Raw genomic sequence first — 20658 nt, forward strand, 5'->3', positions numbered from 1 at the left:
ATGTGTTTGTGTGTGTTGGACATGAAAGGGTTAGGTCACTTACTCAACAAAAACCGTTCAGTCACTACAAGTAGCACTCTGAAAGATTGTTTCATCACGGGGAACGTCTCCTGACTGTGTAAATAGCTCTGTGTGTGTGTGTGTGTGTTGGTGAGTGTGCAGACACAGATCTGTGTCAATGAGCATCTAGCCACCTGCCCCCCTCACGCTATTGCAACCTCATTGACATTGTATGGGAGCCCCTCTCCTTGTGCTAAGTGCATGAGTCAGAGGTCTCTTTCAGGGTCTGCTGACCCTTTGCTTGCCTGAGAGATCCGTGCAGTGACCCAAGACAAGACCTTTATTTACTGGGCTGGTGAGGTCTGAGAGGGAACAGTATCAGCACATGCTTAAAAGGCTATAAAATGACCACAGCTTAATTCCTCAAACGAATCAATACAAGTTCTGACTTGATATTAATAGGCCATCTAACTAGAGAAATGATCAATCAAATCTAATTGGTATTCGTTAGATAGTAATGAGAGGCATATGGGAAAATTAAAAAGTTTAAAGTGAGACACAGAAACACAGCATGTTAACATGTTAGCAGCTATGTACTTATCCAGTAGAGACAGATCCACATTATCAACACATTATAACCTACACATTATAACCTACAGTGTATATGTAGCATATGTAGAATAAAATCAATTAAAAAGAAAAAACAACAAAGTCTGTGCAGAGCTGCAGTGTTGATTCTCAGTGCGTTCAGCGCTACTATTCTGAGATAGGAGCCTTTAAGCAAAATTTTTTTACTTAATAGAGGATGCTCAGAAAGGAAGGAGGAACATTGAGATTTTGTGAGACCACGTGAAAACACTAAGCAACAGGATGCAATTAAGCTTGTGTAACTTTCCTGGAAATGAAGTGTTCTACACAAAACCCAAAAGACAAGAGTTGATACCCAAGTGAGGTTGCAAGAGAAAAAAAAAATTGTATGTGCTTGTGTTGTTAGGTGTGTGGGTGGACAAGAAATGGGTGGTGCTGCCTCTCTCGCTGAATTGTCTGTCTTAGTCATTATTTTCTCTTTCCTCTCCATTGCCTTTCCCCCTGTCGCCTCCTGAGAAAGTGCTGGCAAAAAATATCTCACTAAGAAAAGAAAAGAGAAAAAAAATCTTCTTGCCTGTTATCATTTGCTACACACACACACACACACACACATCAGCACATTGTTTGTAGTAGAAAATGTTACCTCACCATCAAAAAGCCTTGTACATATACAAAAAAAATAAAATAAATACACTGTGTTCTTAAACATACGTGCAATCAAACCCACGCAGTGCACATACACGATGATAACGCTCTAATCAAAACACACCTCTGCCCACACATTCACAACCATACACTCATCCTCCACGGCTATCTCTGTCTCATTCTCCTCTTTGTTTTGAGCACAGCTGGCCTCTTTGTTTTACTTATCTGTCTCTCTCAAAGGCTGTTGAGCTCTGGTCTTTCATACAGCTGGGCTAAGCTTGCCCACAGCTCTGTTTGTGGACTCTGTGGACCAATCCTAGTGCTCTGCTTTAATTCACTGTATCCCCCGAAAACCTCAGGGTAACAGATTAGTCTTCTGTATAGCATGCTTGAAGAGTGGATAATGTGTTTATTTAACTACAATACAGTGCTTAGAATTAAAAATGTTAGTTTTTTTCCTGGCAGGCTCAGTGATGTGAGTCTCTTTCAGTGTGCTTCACAACAGATTTGACTGACAGTATGTTTTTGAGAGTTGTGTATGACAGACGGGATAAGCGAAAAACAAACTGAAGAAAAGGGACGTTATCTAAAACAACTTGTGTACATCCATCAACTGTCGTGTTTACTGTCAAGTAAACTCTCTTCCACCTGCCTATTCATTGTTAATTACTCTACTAAATGTCAGTAAAATGTCTAACGTGCAAGTCTCGAGATGAACCTAAACATAACGAGAGTCCAACTCTCCCAGTCTGGGTCAAGAAAGGCCATGTAAATGTCTCCTGCATGGCCCGTGGTGATAACAACATCTGGTTGGACCGGAGCCCAGGCCATTTGGCTGTTAAGGCCATTGACACTTGGTCTGAAACAGGACAGTCTTAACGTTTTACTTTGTTTTCTCATGTCTAAAGCTTGTATTTTGTTTTATGGAATACTGTAACTCACTAGTTAAGAGTACGTGTCTGCATATGGATGTCACCCGAAGTACGGAGTTGAGGAAAAACAGTATTTTGTCTGGCTGCAGTTTAAGTTGATTGTCTGGGTTTATGATGTGTAGGAGCCACCCAGTCTTAATCCTCCAGACTGACACAATGATATACATCCTCAGTGTTTGTCAGGGGAGCTCTATAAGTCTGTTCTGACATCATTTTTTTTTTTTCAGATGAAATGTACATAGAAAAAATGAAATACGGACAACACAAATTACTTTTTAATGGTCATGAATCCTTAAATTCTCCAGCTGATTGTTTCTCACTTGGTGGTTTCGGCTTTAAAGAGTTATGAGGCTTATGGTGATTGATGGGCAGGCTAACCAATTAGCTACGGAGAGGTGAGAAGGGTTGTAACCAGATAGGCAGATAATCTACTCTGTGTGTGTCTGTGTGTGTCTGTGTGTCTGTGTATATGTGTGTGAGTGTCAAAGCTTTTGTGGCTGGAGGTCATGATTGACAGATTCGAATTGTCCCGGTTATGTCACAGTTGTTATTTGTGTGGGTGTGTGTACATGTGCCTTGGGCAGGCCATTTCACAGGTGTGTGTGTGTGTGTGTTACTTCAGGGATAACTGTCCTCTCTCCGCTCAGCCGATGACAGCCCCACCACCTGGTAAATGGGGCCAACACACACACACACACACACACACACACACACACACACACACACACACACACACACACACACACACACACACACACACACAGGATGACACACATCCACTTCCCCTCTATCACCCGTGGCCCAGCTGTGTGTGACGCTGGAGTGTTTCTGTGTTTAAAATTTGTGCAACTCTGAATAACACACATTCATCTGACCCAGTGACAGAGCCTGTAACGGAGGCTGAATGTAACTACGCATGTGTGTGTGAGTCAATGTCAAACACCTACTATTTTACCACTGCATGTGTTGAGTCCTCGGACATGGGCCTTCTTGTTTGCTTATAAATGTCTGGGACATATATTCATGGTTCATGCTCTGTTTGAAAGTTGTCTTCTTTTAATAATATCTTCAGCACAGGAGCACAGGAACATGGGAGTATGTTGGATAATTTAGGTTTATGGTTATGGTTCTTTATCAAAGAACCAGATGTTTTTCAGTGCAGTTGCTCATGTTTCGTACTGATTCAACCATGAAAGTTTCATTCCCATCCAAGTCTTGGAAGTGCTTCAGATGCTTCACACTTAAAGTTGTTTATTCAGGAAAATTAACAGAACTTTTCTTCCCACTTTGCTACTCCATAATAGGCATTGGTGTCGCTTTAAGTTGTAGTCCTAGCTGATACAGCGATAAGGTTTAAAGAAGATCCCAACTTGAAAATCATAGCAGAAATTAAACTTGTCTGGATGAATTATCTCCGACTGTTGTGTTTTTAAATGTTTGTAAGGTCGCAAACTTCAAATCTCATCAATCTCTTTATTCTCCCTTCAGTCTGACCTCATGTACACGTGGACACTGTTCGTTCTCGCTGTCCAACCTCTGCCAAACCTCCTCTCCCTCCTCCGCCTCCACAATAACATCACTGTGCCTCTTTTTACTGCTCATTCTTAGTTTTTATGGACGACGTCTGTCTGCCTTGCCGTCCCCTCTTTCGTTTTTTCTCTCCCGTTGCCACTAAGTACATTTCCATCCCTGGATTTCTTTTTTTTTTCACTATGTGGCATGCTGGATTACAGCAGTGTTTTTGTAATTATCTCACTGAGTGACGAGGTTATGTGAGGGCTTCTCTCATCATCACTCCGTCTCGGGGAAATGTGACGAGTTCACTCCTCGAACACATCTGTGCTTCTTCATGTGCATGGAAGTCATATACAGTTCTGCTTTTTCCAATTTCTCCTCTTCCACGCTCGTCTCCCTCTCTCCCTACCTTTCTCTACATCTTCCTCCCACTTTCCTCCTTTACTGTCAACCTTGCCACCTCCCCGTCCTTCCCCTCCCTCGCAGAGTGAGGAGCAGAGTGTTGACATTGGGTTTTGTCCAAATATGTAGTCTACGGGGCTGGAAGGTGGTAATGAGAGCCAAGAAAAACAGCCTGCCTCTGAGTCTGACAACCCGCCTTGTCTTCCTGATGAAACCAAGTGAAAACAGTATTTTCTATCCTTGTTATTCCCTCCCTCCCATTCTCCATCCTTCTCTGCATCCCTCCTTCTCCACCTCTGGCGCCTCTAATTTGAAGACTAATATCTTATTCTTATGGGTGTTTGTTTAATAGTGTCTGTAAAGGTGCTACTATGATAACACATAGGCAACTTTTGGGCCTGAGTAGGAATGCGGAATAAATAAAAAGAGAACGACAAAAATTAGACCCAAAATGTACTAAATTTGAAAGTAATGCATATATGGATGTATTTTAAATGACCCGTGTAAAACAGGTTTGTAAAATGAAGCTTGTGGTTATACTGTAAACCAGTATAAACCAGAATAACTGTGCTGTAAAACGTGTTTGATGACTGCTTTGAGTGGAAGTGAGGCCACTGTGTCGTGGCAGCAGTTGAGGAGGTGTCAGCCCCCAGGAGAGCAATAATATTAATTAAGTTGATTGAAATAAGCAGAGAGGACACGTGTTCCCTCATTTTCAGAAATTTGACACTAAGCACACTCAAGTCCTTGAACCTGTTGTCTAGCTGTAAGGTTATAACAGCAACCTGACACTGAGAGAGACCATACACTGTTGAATTATCTGTTTTATAAGTGGACGTGGTTGTGTGAGTGTCGGTGCATGCACCCTTGTCTTTGCAGAGTGTATTATATGTGTGTGTGTGTGTGTGTGTGTGTGTGCGTGTGTGTGGGTGGGTGGAGGTCAGGAGGGAGCGCAGGACAGAGGAACAGATGTGTGCTGTATTGTGGCGGTGTGCGTGGACGGACGGGGACCAGGTGCAGCCTTTGTCTCCCTGGCATTTAAGTCCACTCGCTTGCATTCAGCCGCCTCGTGCCTCCCCTCCCCTCCCCTCCCTTCCCCTCCACACCTCCCCCCATCCTTCCTCCTCCTCTCCTTGGAGGGGAGACAGAGATGTGTGTGTGTGTGTGTGTATGTGTGGAGGAGGGGGCAGCCTTGGCTTAGTGGAGGAGACTCCAGCAGTCCCTTCTGCACACCCCCCCTCCCTCCTCCTCCTCCTCCCTCACAGGTGACTGTTGGAGGTCCCAGCTGGCCAGCTCTTGGCCGATTAGATCCATATGGTACAGGAGGAGGAGGAGGAGGAGGAGGAGAGAGAAGTGCCCATCAGTTGCATGGGTGCTAAGAGGGCTGTTAGCTTGTCCCTTTTTTCCCCTGAGCTTCACGACAAGTCCTCTGTTTTTACACATTTTCTCTTCATCTATTACTTTTTCACTTCCTGCACTGTCATGTTATCTCACTCGGTCAATTTTCAAGTCAAATTGCTGTGGTCTCTGTTTTGTGTTTATTTTATCATTTGGGAGCTCTGTTAGTTGTTCAAACTGAGAAATTGCCTATTTGTTTCAGATGTGTTTATGGCTGGATGTGATTGGAGACAGGATAATGATTTTACACCAGCGTGTTCGGGAATATGCTTCTTTGCTGTTTTACCGAGCATTAGAAAGTCAATTAGGTTTCATTTCTGTGCACGCACGGTCAGGTGTATGATAAGTTGCTAAGCTAGCCACCAAAACACCCAAGGTTTCATCCAGTGTCAGTCAAGTGACGACATGGCTTCTTGCCTCTTACTACATTTGCACTGTTGTTGGGCAGAAAGCTAACTATTCCTTTTTTTTTTTGTTTAAGTCATTACACACAAGATAAAACACGTATTCTTGACAGCTTTGAAGTTGTTGTAAGACATTTTAGCTAACTGTCTTAGTTTCCCTGTTCTTCCAGTATGCTCAGCTAGGCTAATTCCTCAGCTTAACATTCAATATCTTTATCTTCTTCTCTACAAAATTTTGCAGTCAAGCTGTTTCAAGAGTTGATTCAGTCAGCTGTGTCGCCTGTTTGTGTGTGTGCGTGCACTAACATGTCTGTGTTAGGAACCCGCATAGTTGTAGCATTGCACATGCTGTGCATTGTCTTTTTTTGCTCACTGATAAATTAGTCAAGCCTGTGTTACATCTTCTCTCACCTCATCTGCAGTGACAGGGCAGCGATAGCGGCACGGCACGAGTACACACACAATCTCACAACACCGCACACACTTGCACACACATGCCTCATGACTCACAGCTGCCAACCTTTCACACAGAGTTTAAACTTCAGAGTTAAACCATGAGCTTAATAAACCCTAACACTGAACATATTTATTTATACATCACATCAAGTGTAATTTATTTGAGCTAAGTCAAAGTAGGTTATCCATCCACACTTTACATAAGGAGCTAAATGAACGTCCTCTGCGCTTTATTTGCCTTGTCGTTTCTGATTATTTAATGAATTGCTTTCAGTCTCAGTGGCGGCTCAGTGGGAATACCCCTGTTCTGTTCCTCTCTGTCTGTCTCTGCCTCATTCTGCTTCACCTGCCGAGGCAGAGGCAATTAAAGCCGATTGAATGTTTTAATGCAGACGAGCGTCACCTGAAGCTGAACAAACAAGGAACACCTGGCTAGCAACAACAGCCTCGCCACAGATGCACATTACTTTTCCATCCCTGCAATAACAACTGTTGTAGAAAGCAAATAAGTCAGTCCAGGTAACGTACGAGACTGTAAAACTTTATATCTATATCATCTGTTTGAGAAGGAAGAGCAGCAGCCCAGAATCGTATGAGCAGACTTTGTAAATATTTTTGTCTTTATCAGTCAAAAATGTCAGAGGTATTTTACAAGAGTGTAGATGAAGCCTGGCTTGCCTGTGTTATCTTCAGTATGCACTGGTCTGCTTACAGTGTTAGTGTTCTCTATGCATTATGGCATTTCCATGTAATCCTGTTGATGTGTAGTGAGGAGCTTTGTGTGCCTTCCCTTTGTTCCATTAGAGCCAAGATGACAGGTGGCATTTAGACCAGGCAAACACTCCACATCCTCCTCTAAGCCAATATTCACCTGAGTTAACATTAGACCACTTTGTGCACTCCGTGTGTGTGTGTGTGTGTGTGTGTGTGTGTGTGTGTGTGTGTGTGTGTGTGTGTGTGTGTGTGTGTGTGTGTGTGTTCGTTCTGTGGCTGCTGTGACAGCTGCCTCCCCTGACAGCCCTGTGACTACATACAGTGGACTCAGGTGCTCGCAAGCCAGATGAAGTCATCCGGCTATGTGTGCTGTCTAATTGACAAGCAGAGGCAATTCTCTATGGGCTGTCAGCACTACATGCACACACACCTGATGTCTCCTGTTTTGGCCGTCATACATCTGGCATGGCTAATGACAGACCAGTCCACATCTTAAGATTGTGTGAAAGCAGCTGCAACCTCATTTCTCAGCCCCATGCTGAAATGGATGCACAATAAAGCCATTTTCTCATTTGGAGAATCAGGTCTGGACGTCTTCCAGAGTTGGACACACATGTGGCACAGAGCAGTCCTTGTCGGATGTGTTCTCACCTACTGGAAATAGGTGAGGTTGGGCACCTGGGTGAGAGAGTGCAGGAGGCAGAATATCACACAAAAAGTAAGCCGAAGAAATCATAGTGTTTTTGTTTGCAGCACAACATTTTGCACCAGTCACATGACAGAAACATCATAAATATGTCCACTTGCTTGCTGTGAATTCTGCAGACAATCTCCTGCTCTGTTCACACATGGGCTCAATCGGACATTACACAGACTTTGTACCAGGGAGCTGGCAGGGTAAAGTCTGTTTAATGTCTGGTCCAACCGATTCAGACATTTGCGTTCTCTCATATAGCTCCTCCGGGTAAAGCGCAGATATGTTCAGGGTTGCAGTGCATGTGTGAAAGCTTTATCAGACATATGTTTCTGTCTTTTTTGCTTGTTTGTAGTCTATGGCCTGTCTGTCAAACACAATAGGCCTACAAGCGTGGCCTCTTAAGCTTTATGAGAATGACAGGCTATTTGGACACAAAACTCCTCTTTGCTGCCAGTGGAAAACTGTTGATGATGTGTCAACAAATAACTTATGAATACATTTACACTACTATAACACTACTATATAGCACGAGTTAAATGCCCAAATCCGGGGTCTTGTGTCTATATAAAGTTGTTTACATGGTAACAGTGTTGACACTAAGGCCATATGCCCCGTTGATTCTGTTATTGAGATGTCAGTCTAATTTCCTGGCCATATGGACAGAGTGTGCAGAGCTTTGGAACCGGTGTGTGTGCGTGCTGCAGGCTGCTTCCTGCGGTGCACTGGCAGACCGCGTGTGTGGTGGGTATGACAGTCCAAATGTCTGCATAGATCCCTCCTTCCTGCCCCCTATGTTGGTGAACAGGTGGAGCGATGGCAGGCAGGCCACAGGGCTGAGAAAGAGAGAGGGGGAAAGAGAGAGAGAGAGAGAGGGAGAGAGAGGGAGAGGAGGACTGCAAAACAGAAGGAAGAACAGTCAAAGCTGTATAATGAGTTGCAGACATGACAGATGAGTTGCATAGACAGATTCTAGGAAAGGAAAGAGGTTTGTTGTCAAGACGGCAGCAAAGTGAAAGTTCAGCTAAGTTTATTGTTTTTATGTGTGCATGCAGGCATATTCACATATTTTTGTGATTTATTTTGTAATTGATTTTTTCTCTTCCGTAATGTGTTGATTTCTGCATGTTTTTACATATTTTTGCCCTAACAAAATCTAAAAATGCTTTTTATTCATTTAATAGGCGTGATTCCTTCTTTTGAGTTATCCTGAGTTACGTGCTAATGGCTTAAACCTTCCAACTTAAGCCTTTATAAAGTGGGACCCTGTGTCTCAAGGCCACGCAGAGTTCATAGCTGTGAAAGAGATATACAGGGTGCCATTGAAGCCAAAGCCTTAAAACCATGAAACCACATTTAAAAAGCTGCTCTCTGCTGACCCATGACCTGTGAGACCATGCTTGTCTATTAATCGTCGATTCTTAGAAAAGTCTGATCCACTCTAAATGGAGACGGGACCCAGCCTTCATGGGTCTCCAGGAGACAAAGACGGCTTGTGATCCCACATCTCCCCACCACCACCACCACACACACCCCCTCCACCACACTTTCTCCAAAAACCTCTTATCTGGTGGTCTCATTCAGCGGCAAATAGCATATTGAAAAGTTGCGTTTAACATTCAAAAGCTTTGCCGATCTTGTTAGCAAAGCGTGAAATAGCGCCGTCCCTTTCTGTCCCTGTCCCCGCCCAGATTTTCTGGGGAGCTCAATGAGGGGGCATTCTTCTCCCTCACAATAGGCTTCTTCAGCATTTCTTCTGTTATTGATCTGAATGGTTGGGAGTGAGGGGCTAAACTTTAGACATCTGGTTCATTGATGGGGGTGGGGGTGGGGGGGCAGGGTGGTTGGTGCCCTGGCAGTAGGTGTTGTATGATGTGAAGTGGGTTTTGGGAGGAGGGGGGTGGCATTTTCTTTTGTTACTATAGAGCTGAAGCTTTTAACCATTGAGTTTATAGGGAAAGTTAAAGTGGTGGTATTTATTGACTTATTTATTTGTCAAGATGACGCTTTAGTGAGTTACATTCCTCCATTTCTTTTTATGGTTTTCAAGAAAACGGTTGAACTTATTTCGTACATTTGTGTGTGGGCTGTTTGTTTAACAGAGACACACAGAGAATAGTACAATGTAAAAAAGCAGAGCTGTATCAAAACAACACTTTACTTTACTTTACTAGCTAAATAACACACAAGTAACACATTTCAAGTCATTTTTAGACATGTACGGTGAGATTTGAGTCACAAAAATGTGGTTGTGATTTTCATTCACTGCTGTGTCCACAGGACAACAACATTTTTAAAGGCCTTCTGGTTTCTGACCTGCAGCTGACCTCTTTCCTCTTGTTTTCTGCAGACAGTAGAGAGAAGAAGAGCCCTGCCATGCCCGGTTCGCCTGTGGATGCTAAGACTCATTCTAGATCAGCCCCCAGCAGCAGCACCAGCTCCACTATGCCACCCCTGCCTTCTGTCAACCCCAGCGGCCCTCGACCGGCCTCTTTTTCCACCACAGCATGTGAGGGTCATTCTTCAATTCTTTCTTGTCTACAGTTTGTCTGATTCCTTCCCCTATTCTTCCTTGAATAAGCCTCCGATGTTACTTACTACTTATGGATGGCTGTTTTTAAATGTATTTTGATAAAATAAATCCTAGTCTTAATGTATCTTGAATTGGAATTGTTGGTAATAATAAGGGAAACAAAAACAAAAAGTATCCTAAACTTAATTTCACTCCTCTTTTTCTCACCTTCGATCCCCAGTGACCAATGGGAATCATCATTCCCCACCAACCTTGAATGCAGTGCCATCTCCACCGCAGCGTTACAGTAACGGACCGTCCTCTTCCTCTTCCTCATCGCTAGCTAACCAGCAGCTGCCGGCCACCTGTGGGGCTCGCCAGCTGAGCAAGCTGAAACGTTTCCTGACCACGCTGCAGCAGTTTGGCAACGACATTTCTCCTGAGATTGGAGACAGCGTCCGAAGCCTAGTTCTGGCCCTTGTGGTAAGTCCTTTTCTTATCTTGTTGAAGATGAAGAAATGAAGATGTATCTTTGTAAAAGAAAAAAAAAAAAAGCATTTCATCTTCCCCTCATGACTTCCGGTGGGTTTCACATGGTGCTGTTGCACAGAATTTGGCTTTAAGAACTGATTTGATGTCTTACTTAAACATCACTTTTTCCTGTCTCCTAGAATTCAACAGTTACCATTGAGGAGTTTCACTCACGGCTTCAGGAGGCCACCAACTTCCCTTTACGGCCTTTTGTTATTCCGTTTCTCAAGGTAAACACATCTTCATCCTCCTTCCCATCTTCCTATATTTGCTTTGCATTATTCCGTTGGATCACTTCCTTTTTCTTTGCAGCAATATTTTCCATCACCTTCCCATCAGCCTCGCGTCTTGCCTGTGTCAACTCTGATTCATTATTAACCACAGACTAACAAGTGTTGAACAGAAGGTCTTTGACATTAATATACCCCTCATTAAGGAAGATGTGAATAATCTATGGGCAGTCACATCACAGCTTGTGACAGAAAAGCAGTAGATTCATTACACTTCATTACAATGTTTCCAGGATACAATGCACTGGTCTATAAATAGGCCTCTGTTTAGGGTTTCTAATTGAATAAACTGCTTCTCAGTGGTTCAAAGTAGCTATCAAGATTGACTTGATGTTGACTTGACAAGCAACAGATGAGTGTGTGTGTATGTGTGTGTTAAACAGCCTTTTGAGTCCTTTTGTAACCAGGGGAGTCTGCAAGAGTATACTTTTTAGGAGCTCCTCTCAGTAAAGCAGCCCATAAATCTTCAGTCAGTTGCACCGCTGTAACTTCAAGCAGTTGAAAATCTGCTCTTTTTCCACGCTTACCTCTTACTCACCTTTGGAGCCCCTCCAGCTGTCTGTCTGAGGGTGCTGAGACAAGAAACCTCTGTTTCCCTCCTTCTACTAATTTATTACAAGGGGGTGGGGTCCCCACAACTTAATTCCAACTCCTTGAGAGTAGTCTCTCTTAAGAAAGAGAGAGAAAAGGGGTGAGGGGGGAGAAGTGGACAGATGGGACAGAAGTCAGGGGGTGAGGAAGTGGAAAAGAGAGAGGGAGAGAGAGGTGGGTGAGGAGGAGAGAGGGAGAAGTGGGGACTCGGAAGTGTGAAACATGCCTATAAAGTGTTCCCTTCCCTTTTTTATGGGTTCCAGTGCGCCATATGGAGCCGCTGTCCCGTTAAAAGAGCATTCAGCTGCCAAGGCGCCGCCAATCTAGCATCCGCCCCGCTGAACCCCTCAAGAGCCCTCTGCTGAACTGACACACAGCACATGTGTCTGCTAGCTGGGGGCCCCAGGGAAAGAAGGGAGGCAGAGGAGCATGGGAGACGGGCAAAAGAGAGCACAGGGGTGTTACAGAGGGTCGACCGCAAATTAGAAATATCAGCATCTTTAGGGTGAAGTACGAGAGATGCTGCAAGTATCAGTCAAGAGAAAAAAGGTCGGATTAGATGGAGAAAGAAGTCAAAGTTTACAGAATCTGCTCGATGATGGTCGAAAGCGCTACGTGAGAAGGGGAGGTCAGAGTCACAAAACTAGAACGGTATGGTTATTTAGCTGGTTTCTCAAGAAACGGAGAAGAGGGAGTGAGGAAGTGGTGTAATTGCAAACACACCGGAGTCTGTTCCTAATTAGGGAAATGCAGGGAACAAAAGCGAGATGGAAAGATACGACGGAGACAGCCACAGATAAATATTAAAAAAAAAAAAAGAGAGAGAGAGAGCAAGAGAGGGCAAGGAATGAGGCAGACGTGGAGCCTGTGTATCATTTGTTTTGAAATGTTTCTATGTTTTTAAGCCTCTGTATCTTCCTGCATATCTTTGCTGTGACCAATGTGTTGCGCTCACGCTGGGTGCAGGAGGTTAGTAACTGAGCTTCAGCAGCAGCTTAGAAAAATCAGCCTTTTTCATTTGAGAGAGCAGAAACCACAGCCACCATGGAGGCAGCCACAGAACAACACCCAGACCCATATTGAGCCCTACAGCCAGACCTCAAGGAGTCAGCACCCCCCACCTCCCACCCCCCTTAAAGCCCCCCCTCTCTCCCAGCCAGGCATCTTCCCCAGGAGGTCTCTTAGTTCTGTTACAGGATGGTTCTGGTCTGTTTTCTCCAGATCTCCCATCCTCTTCTTTCACAACGGGCTGTTGCTTCTCTTTTTCTGTCTCTATCAGCCTCTGAATGTGTGGCTGATGTGACTGACTAAAAAGCATTATGGGATCAGCTAAGTGCATTTAGACTGGTACAATAATGCTCTGTCAAAAACAGGAAGTCTTTTAAAATGGTCTTCTTCCTACTCATTAAACTATTTTCTCAAATTAGAACAAAACCTGACAAATCTCTTTCTCTCTTGCTAGGCAAACCTACCCCTGCTGCAGAGGGAGCTGCTCCACTGTGCACGGGCAGCCAAGCAGACCCCAGCCCAGTACCTGTCCCAGCATGAGCACCTCCTGCTAAGCACCACTCTGGCCTCCTCTCCAGACTCCTCTGAGCTGCTGATGGAGCCTCCTGATGCTGCGACCAAGAGACACAGCCCCAGCAGGTTAGATCAGAACACAGAAACTGCTTCTATTAAGATGTGATGCTGGTAGACACAAGCGTAAACAGCGTTTGCTTTTCAGGGCCAAAGAGAACGGCTTCCACGAACGCCCTCCCGTGGCCATGGAGCCCGCCGCGAAACGAATTTGCACCATCAGCCCCGCTCCTCGACACAGCCCTGCCCACCCGGTGCCCCTCAGCACCCAGCTTCACCCAACTCCTCCACCCTTGCAGCACTACGCCCTGGATGACATCGCAGCGCCGCACATCCTACACCGTGAGCACAGCCAGCGTATGCTGGAGATACGCGAGCTCAAGGACAGGCCCAGACTCCCTGGTACGTGATGCAAATTTACTGTCCAGGTTTATGGTCAGTGACTTTTCATGTTAATGCTTTCACATTATTGGTGATGATAAAAAGTTGAGAAGTTCAGTCTTCGGTTCAGTAGTTGCTCGACTACAATACATCCTTCAAGTCATTAAATCATTTAAGCTCATTATTGGAGGAATCATGATACTGCAAACCGCATGAACACTAAGACCTTTTACCTCAGTCTGGTTCTGCGCAATAGTGTGAATGCAAGTGGCTGATACACACATTTAGAAATTAAAAAGTTGCTTAAAAACACACACACACACACACACACATGATATTCTGTGTGTGATAACGGGTGGTCTCTGTGTTTGTGTAGCCGCTCCCGTACGTCTCTGGAGTCTACATGTGTGTATAAACAGAGCCATACTGTCCAGGCAGGGAGGGTTGGATCTACTCTGGTGTATATCTGCCCTCCATTTGAGGCTTGTCAGCACACAGTGGAAACAGCAGTAGCTCACAGACTCAGGCGCACACACACACACACGTACGTACAGACGCACACCTTGATATGTTCATGGTAGAGGTGCTGTGTTTACGAGGCCTTAGTCCCTTGTCTGACAGCCTCCCGCCCGCCTGCCGCCACTTAACTCATAGGCACACACACACACACACACACACACACACACACACACATATAAACACATCAGTCCACACACTCATGGCTTTGAACTGATGAACACTGATGAGAACCAGGAGTGGAGAAGAGGTTGAGGGGAAGGCTAGCGTGTGTGCGTGTGTGTGTGTGTGTGTGTGTGTGTGTGTGTGTGTGTGTGTGTGTGTGTGTGTGTTTGAGGGAATCATTAGTCTCTTCAACAGGGCCTAGTGTGCATGTGGCCTCTTGTTGGCCGTTTTTTTCTCAATTTTAAGAGGTTGTGGTTTGCATCTTTGTAACCAGTGTGTGTGTGTGGCTATGTATCAATGTTTTGGGGCTCTGCATTAGCACAAGCTTGTATTATTACTTTTAAATGTACAATTAAATATTGCTTAAGTCACAGCCTTGTGTAATAACTGAATTGGAATCAGATAGTTATGCTTCGTGTGTGTGTGTGTGTGTGCGTGCGTGCGTGTGTGTGTGGTTGTAATGGTCCACACTGAGTGTCAGACCGGCTGGTTGTGTTTAGAAGTGGAGCCACTCCACTCAGCCTGAGTGTCTCCCTACTGGAATGCTGTGAGCTCCAGGAGGGGAGGTGCTAAGGGAGAAGTTTGGGGAGCGTGTGTATGTGTGTATGTGTGTGTGGTTGACAGCTGACTTCCAGATGTGTTCAGGCTCTGAGAGCTGGGAGTCTGTTTTGCATCACAGGCTTCTCTTTTTCTCTTTCACCCACCTTTCTCGCTCACAATCCCTCAGTCCATCTTGCGTCTTTCTGTCTTATTTTTTGACCCCCCCCCCCCCGTTTAACATTCCCCGATCCCTGTCATTCTTAATATTGGATGTAAGATGCTGACTTTGACTTTGAAGTCACGTCTCTTCTGTCACAATTCATCTTGTGGTGAAATGATGACGCAATCTCAAATTTTAAAGTAAAGTTAATCAGTGTTTTGGCCATCTCAACAAAGCTATGTGGCAATGATACACGCACCTAAACACAAGCACACACTTTTCACTCACTGACTGTCACTTGTGGCTTCTCTAATATTAGGAAGAATGTTAATCTCATTGGCCTGTGGTCTGTCTTGTGTGTGTTTTAATCAGGCACTAACGGGGGCTACCGCGAGGAGCCGGTGGACCACAGACTGACAGACAGAGAGTGGGCTGATGAATGGAGGCATCTGGACCATGTAAGTCTCCCAGACAAGTACCAGCGCTGCTAATGGGTTGTGATATAGCAAGAATGTAAAATGTAATTTGTTTTAGTGTGATCCTCAGCAAAACAGTGCTTTACTCTCTCACAGTCTTCACATCTATACCTCATTTGGACATTAGTGTTTTGCTACTAATCTCGGTTATTGAATCAATACATGATGCTAGTTGTTAAATAGCATAATTACGGCCAATCCTGTATTTCTTTCAAAATTAAGATTAGTTTGCGATTCTTTGCTAAATGCAAAAAGCAAACTCAGACAATCATTTTTTTTTTTGGGGGGGGGGCTCCTCAGGTGTTGAACTGCATTGTGGACATGGTGGAAAAGACACGGAGGTCAGTGAGCGTGCTCAGACGATGCCAGGAGTCGGATCGCGAGGAGCTCAACTACTGGAGACGACGTTCAAGCGAGCAGGAGGACCCACGCAAAGGAGGCTCAGGCTCCGCTCCCTTCTCCAAGACACACAGCCCTCACTCTGCAGAGTCAGGTGGGTACAGTTAATTTAAAATGAATTATGTTGGTATGCAGAACCCAGTGATTTGTTTTTTTTGTTTTTTTGGTGGTGTGGCCTGGTGTTTTTCACTTGAGAAAATTGCTTCAAGCCAAATCGTTGGAAATTAGTCAGCTGTTAATACCCGAAGGCTCAGTTCACCTAAAATCCAAAAGAACGTATTTACCCTGATAGTATTAACAGGGTGGACCGATCTTTAATGATCATAGATGAGCATCAGTCCAAGTCCTGAAAAACAGATATGACTTTGGCAGGAAAGTGTAACAATTAGAAATTCACACAGGGATACTGATTGTAGTTAAATATTAGAGATAGGCGACCTGTTAACACTCAAGTCCGTAAGAAACCAGATCCAAATGTCTTGTCTACTCTCAATGATGAGATATAATGATTTTGAAATACATGATTCTACAAGCTCAGAGCACAAACCAGCACAGCCTCACTTCTATTTCATGCTCCATCTAGTGGTTATTAATAGAATTGCACCCAAGTCACATGTCAGTGTGTTAGTGCATCCCTCCACAGTTAGTCCCCCAGTCTGCTGTGTACTGGCAGTGTTCTCTCTGACTGCCAGCCTTGCCGTCCCCCTGCTGGTCCATAGTCACAGACAAGTGCCAGGACTGGCCTCGGCCATATCGGCCACAGAAGGGCCGTCCTGCCGTCCTGCAGGCTCAGAGACCCAGAGCTGGCTGACTCGCCAGAGCACCATCTGGGCCCCCAGCCGGGAAGCCCGCCTGCCTGCCTGGGCTCGGGCGGAGAAAGACTGAAGTGGGGGTGGGAAGGACGGTGGGGAGGGTGCATGCAGGCTTGGTTGAAGTGAGAGGATGTAAATGAAGGAAAAAGAGAGGAAAGCAGGGGTGAGGATGTAAGAGATGGGGGGTGGGGGAGTGGGGGATGGGGGGGGGTGGGGAGGGGTGAGAGCCAGGGACACAGAAATGAATTGAGATGCAGGGAGAGAGAGATTTGAGGGAACAGACAGAATGTTGACACAGCTTGTTGGTTCGCATATTCCCTCCAAGCCAAACACATTCCTTTCTGAAGTTGTCAGATCTCAGATCAGTCCAAGACTCTGATAAACAACAATTACATTGGTTCTGTGGCCTAGATATGCAGACTTGTTTGCATCGACATTACAAAGATATTATCACTGCCTGCCTGTGTGGCCTTTCTTTGTAAACACCTGTTACCTTGATTGAGCTGTCAGTCACAAACTGAACCATTATTTCAACAATTAATCATCTTAATATCTCTATAAGCCCTGGCAGGTGCTAATCCCTTCTGTCTCTGCTTTCCCACAGACTCCCAGCGAGACTTTGCTCCGCGGCCAGGCTCAGCATACGTTACAGATGAGATCTGGAGGAAAGCTGGTAGGAACACCATAAAATCTGAATTTTAATTATCGAATTGTTAGACAAAGAAAGATAATCACAATTAATTTGACTGAAGCAATAATTGAGATTACAGAGAACAATTACACTTTTGAGGTAGAACACATATAATACGACTGTGTGCTGATCTGTGGTCTGTTTTTTTACTGCTGCTGATAGAGTTTAAACTAGGTGAGCTAAACATTCAACGCTTGTCTTCCCCGATGTTTAGAAGAGGCGGTGAATGAGGTGAAGCGTCAGGCCATGGACGAGGTTCAGAAAGCAGTAGCGGAGGCCGAGCAGAAGGCTTTTGAGATGATTGCTGCCGAGAGGGCAAAGATGGAAAAGACTCTGGCTGAGGCAAAGAGGAAGGCTCAAGAGGATGCCATCATGGTCATCAATGAACAGGAGGATTCCAGTGAGGTGAGCACAGATAGAGGTTATGGAGCTAGTGCAATAAGTTTGTAGTCCTGCATGAATGAGGGATGCTACTTTAAAGCAGGAGCAAAGGGATCTTACAATTACATGTGATGACTCTAAGTGCAGAGGGTCAGTGGTCGTGATAAACCCACAGATAATTATCACCATCACTACCAAGTGTTTCACTGTCTTTTAGCTCGTTGCTTTGGTTTTTCTGGCCTGCAACCCTTACATGTTTGGCTCACTTTTGTCACTCCGTTTGTTCACCTCGTTTCCAGATGTAGGAGGTGTTTTCAATTAAAAAAAAACTAAAAAACTAAAACCCTCTGTATGCTATTTATCCGGCACTAAGCAGCAAACTATATGGGTAGCAAGCGACTAGCTGGTGAGCACAAAGGATCATTCAGAGTCAGATATTTCCCCCAGGAGTTAGTTCACTAATATGAGAGTGAATATTGGACTTAGATTCATTAGATGGATGGAGACATGGCTCCAAATGAATGCTAATTTTACTACATATCTGCTGGGTGGGTAAATAGGCAGCTGTTTGCCATAACAACTTAAAAGCTGTTGTGTTTAGAGCTTGTTTTCTCTGCTTCAAAGTGGCCAGAAAGAATTTTATTTTAGAGGAGGCTCACTCAAATTCATGATGACACAAATATCTGCCTGTGAAACCTTCCATTTTTGTGAAAGCTCACAGTTCTTCCTCCTTCCCTCCTCAGTGTTGCTGGAATTGCGGCCGCAAAGCTAGCGAGACGTGCAGCGGCTGCAACGCCGCTCGCTACTGTGGCTCTTTCTGCCAGCACAAAGACTGGGAGAGGCATCACCTTATCTGCAGCCCAGGACTTCAGGCGCAACCCAAATCAGTTTCTGCCATCACCGCAAGCAGGGTAGCCGCCATGGCCACGGCGGCGGCCGCAGCAGCGGCGGCCGGGGTGTCCCCTGTCGGCCTGGCCGGGGTTAAGGCCTCCGACAGCGTGCCTTCAGTCTCCAGTCCTGGTGGAGAGAAGGCTTCGGTTGCTTCTCGCTCCTCCACTCCCTCCACCCCCGCCTCGGCCCCCGAGGCCAACGGACACTAGAAAGTGAAGGACTTCAGTGGTCACCCATCCTCTTCCTAAACGGGGAAAGAATTGAATCAGCACCATGAGGGAACTGTTTGTGGGTTAAGTTAGGATAACAGATTTTTCATCATAATCTTTGGCAGATAAAAAAGGACAGATTATGGATGACTGTGTGAGTGATATGTCAACTGGGACTTTGGCTTTGGCAAAGGACAGAAGGACTCGTCTCAAATGCATCCATTGGAAAACAGATCTCCCTAACAGATGGAAACGTGTTTGTCTTCGTCCAAAAACCCCAAATCTTGGATCTGGGGAAGGGAGGGGAAAAAACTGCCGATTGATCTCAGTTTATCTCTGGCTGCGGGGAGGAAGTTATGAAAGGAAGGCATATGAGAAAAGGCAGAGGAGATTAGAAGACAGCGAGGTATGAGAGACGCCTCCCCTCAACTGAAATTCTCACTTTGTTGTGTATAAATTTAAGATAAGGAGGTGGTGGTGGTGTTAAATGTAAACAGTGTAATAGTACCAGCCATAAAGCATCTGTCGTCGTCCCTGTAGGAAAAATCTGACAGTAGACCACATAAGATCGTCTCTGCAGCTCTCCTGTATACATAAATATTTGCTCGCCAACTTTTTGTCAGGTTTTCTTATGTGTGAATGCGTGTGTCAAATGGTCGTGCCGTCAGTGATTATTGTAAAGCATATGATTACTTTTGTCAAAGCAATATTAAAATGAAGTGGTCAGGTATCTCAAGCCGTTTCTTGCATTACCAAAGTTTCCAGTCACTAAAGAGAGAGTCGTCGTCATTGCCTGTAAATGTCCTTGTGAACAAGAGATACTCATACACTAACCCCCACACGTCATATCTACTTGTATAATGAGTTTAGCGAGGAACTCTGGTCTCTATTTTTCATTTGCGATCATCAGATATCTTGAACGAACAGAGGTAAAGGGAATGGCGGCTGGATTGAGTAAGCGCAGGATTCAAGATTCAGTTATGACTTTTATTCCGGTTGCAGTTTCATTCTGGCACTTGTTCACATCACCAGTTGTGTATATGGCAGGGTCAGATGTTGCTCCGAATGTTGCGTCCCTGCAATGGTTTCATCAGAGAAGAAGACCAATTTGTAGTACAGCTTTTTAAGCATTAAAATGCTCATTTGATGTTACGTTGCTGTGGCGCAGGTTTAGAGCAGCGACTCTCTCTCCCACAGAGAATCTCAGGAGTTAAACTGTATTTGTATGTACAGTTCATTCTCTATTTTTCTTTTTTTTTTTTTTTTCTTTTGTCACAGTTAGATTTAAGTCAAACGTTTAGTGCTAAACTTTGATATATCGTACTCTGCTGTTACAACTGAGACATTGTTGTTGTTTTTGTTGGTTGTAAGATGACTTTGTAAAGAATATTATGAGATAATGCCTTTATTTTGTGAGCCACGATTTTCCCTTCCTTCTTTAAACACGTTCTTTTGTTATGAGGCATAACAACTTCATATGAAAAAAGATATCTTGACATGAAGTATGAAATAAAGAAATAGAATTACTTCAGAACATTATTTATGTCTGTTCTGCGATTGAATATGTGCTGAGATGAAGGTGAACCCGATCATATCAAATCATACATCAGTGTGAGCTGAGTGTTAAATACGACACCTGTCCGTTTATATAGAATTACATTTCCTCATCTTTTTCATTGAATTAAAAGTAAAAAAAGTTAAGAGTAATTGAGGAGCTACAAATGACCAAACCAGTAGATTTCAAGGTTACATGATCACTATGAACAAATATTAATCTGCTACATAAC

The 20658-nt window shown here is 44.5% G+C and overlaps 1 protein-coding gene across 2 annotated transcripts in view; it reads left to right on the top strand.

Moving 5' to 3' along the window:
• The window catches only part of cbfa2t2 (CBFA2/RUNX1 partner transcriptional co-repressor 2), a 36851-nt gene extending 16441 nt beyond the window's left edge, over positions 1-20410 (top strand). For both annotated transcript variants that reach the window (XM_056396848.1, XM_056396857.1), the window contains exons 2-11: positions 10099-10257; positions 10502-10743; positions 10932-11021; positions 13135-13319; positions 13399-13652; positions 15385-15470; positions 15789-15981; positions 17304-17372; positions 17605-17795; positions 18515-20410. In XM_056396848.1, the coding sequence (XP_056252823.1) occupies positions 10099-10257; positions 10502-10743; positions 10932-11021; positions 13135-13319; positions 13399-13652; positions 15385-15470; positions 15789-15981; positions 17304-17372; positions 17605-17795; positions 18515-18871 (1826 nt within the window). In that variant the 3' untranslated portion in view covers positions 18872-20410. The remainder of the gene's footprint in view (positions 1-10098; positions 10258-10501; positions 10744-10931; positions 11022-13134; positions 13320-13398; positions 13653-15384; positions 15471-15788; positions 15982-17303; positions 17373-17604; positions 17796-18514) is intronic.
• Positions 20411-20658: the final 248 nt, after the last annotated feature.

Source organism: Seriola aureovittata, chromosome 2 (assembly GCF_021018895.1).
Source record: "Seriola aureovittata isolate HTS-2021-v1 ecotype China chromosome 2, ASM2101889v1, whole genome shotgun sequence".
NCBI classification, from domain to species: Eukaryota; Metazoa; Chordata; class Actinopteri; order Carangiformes; family Carangidae; genus Seriola; species Seriola aureovittata.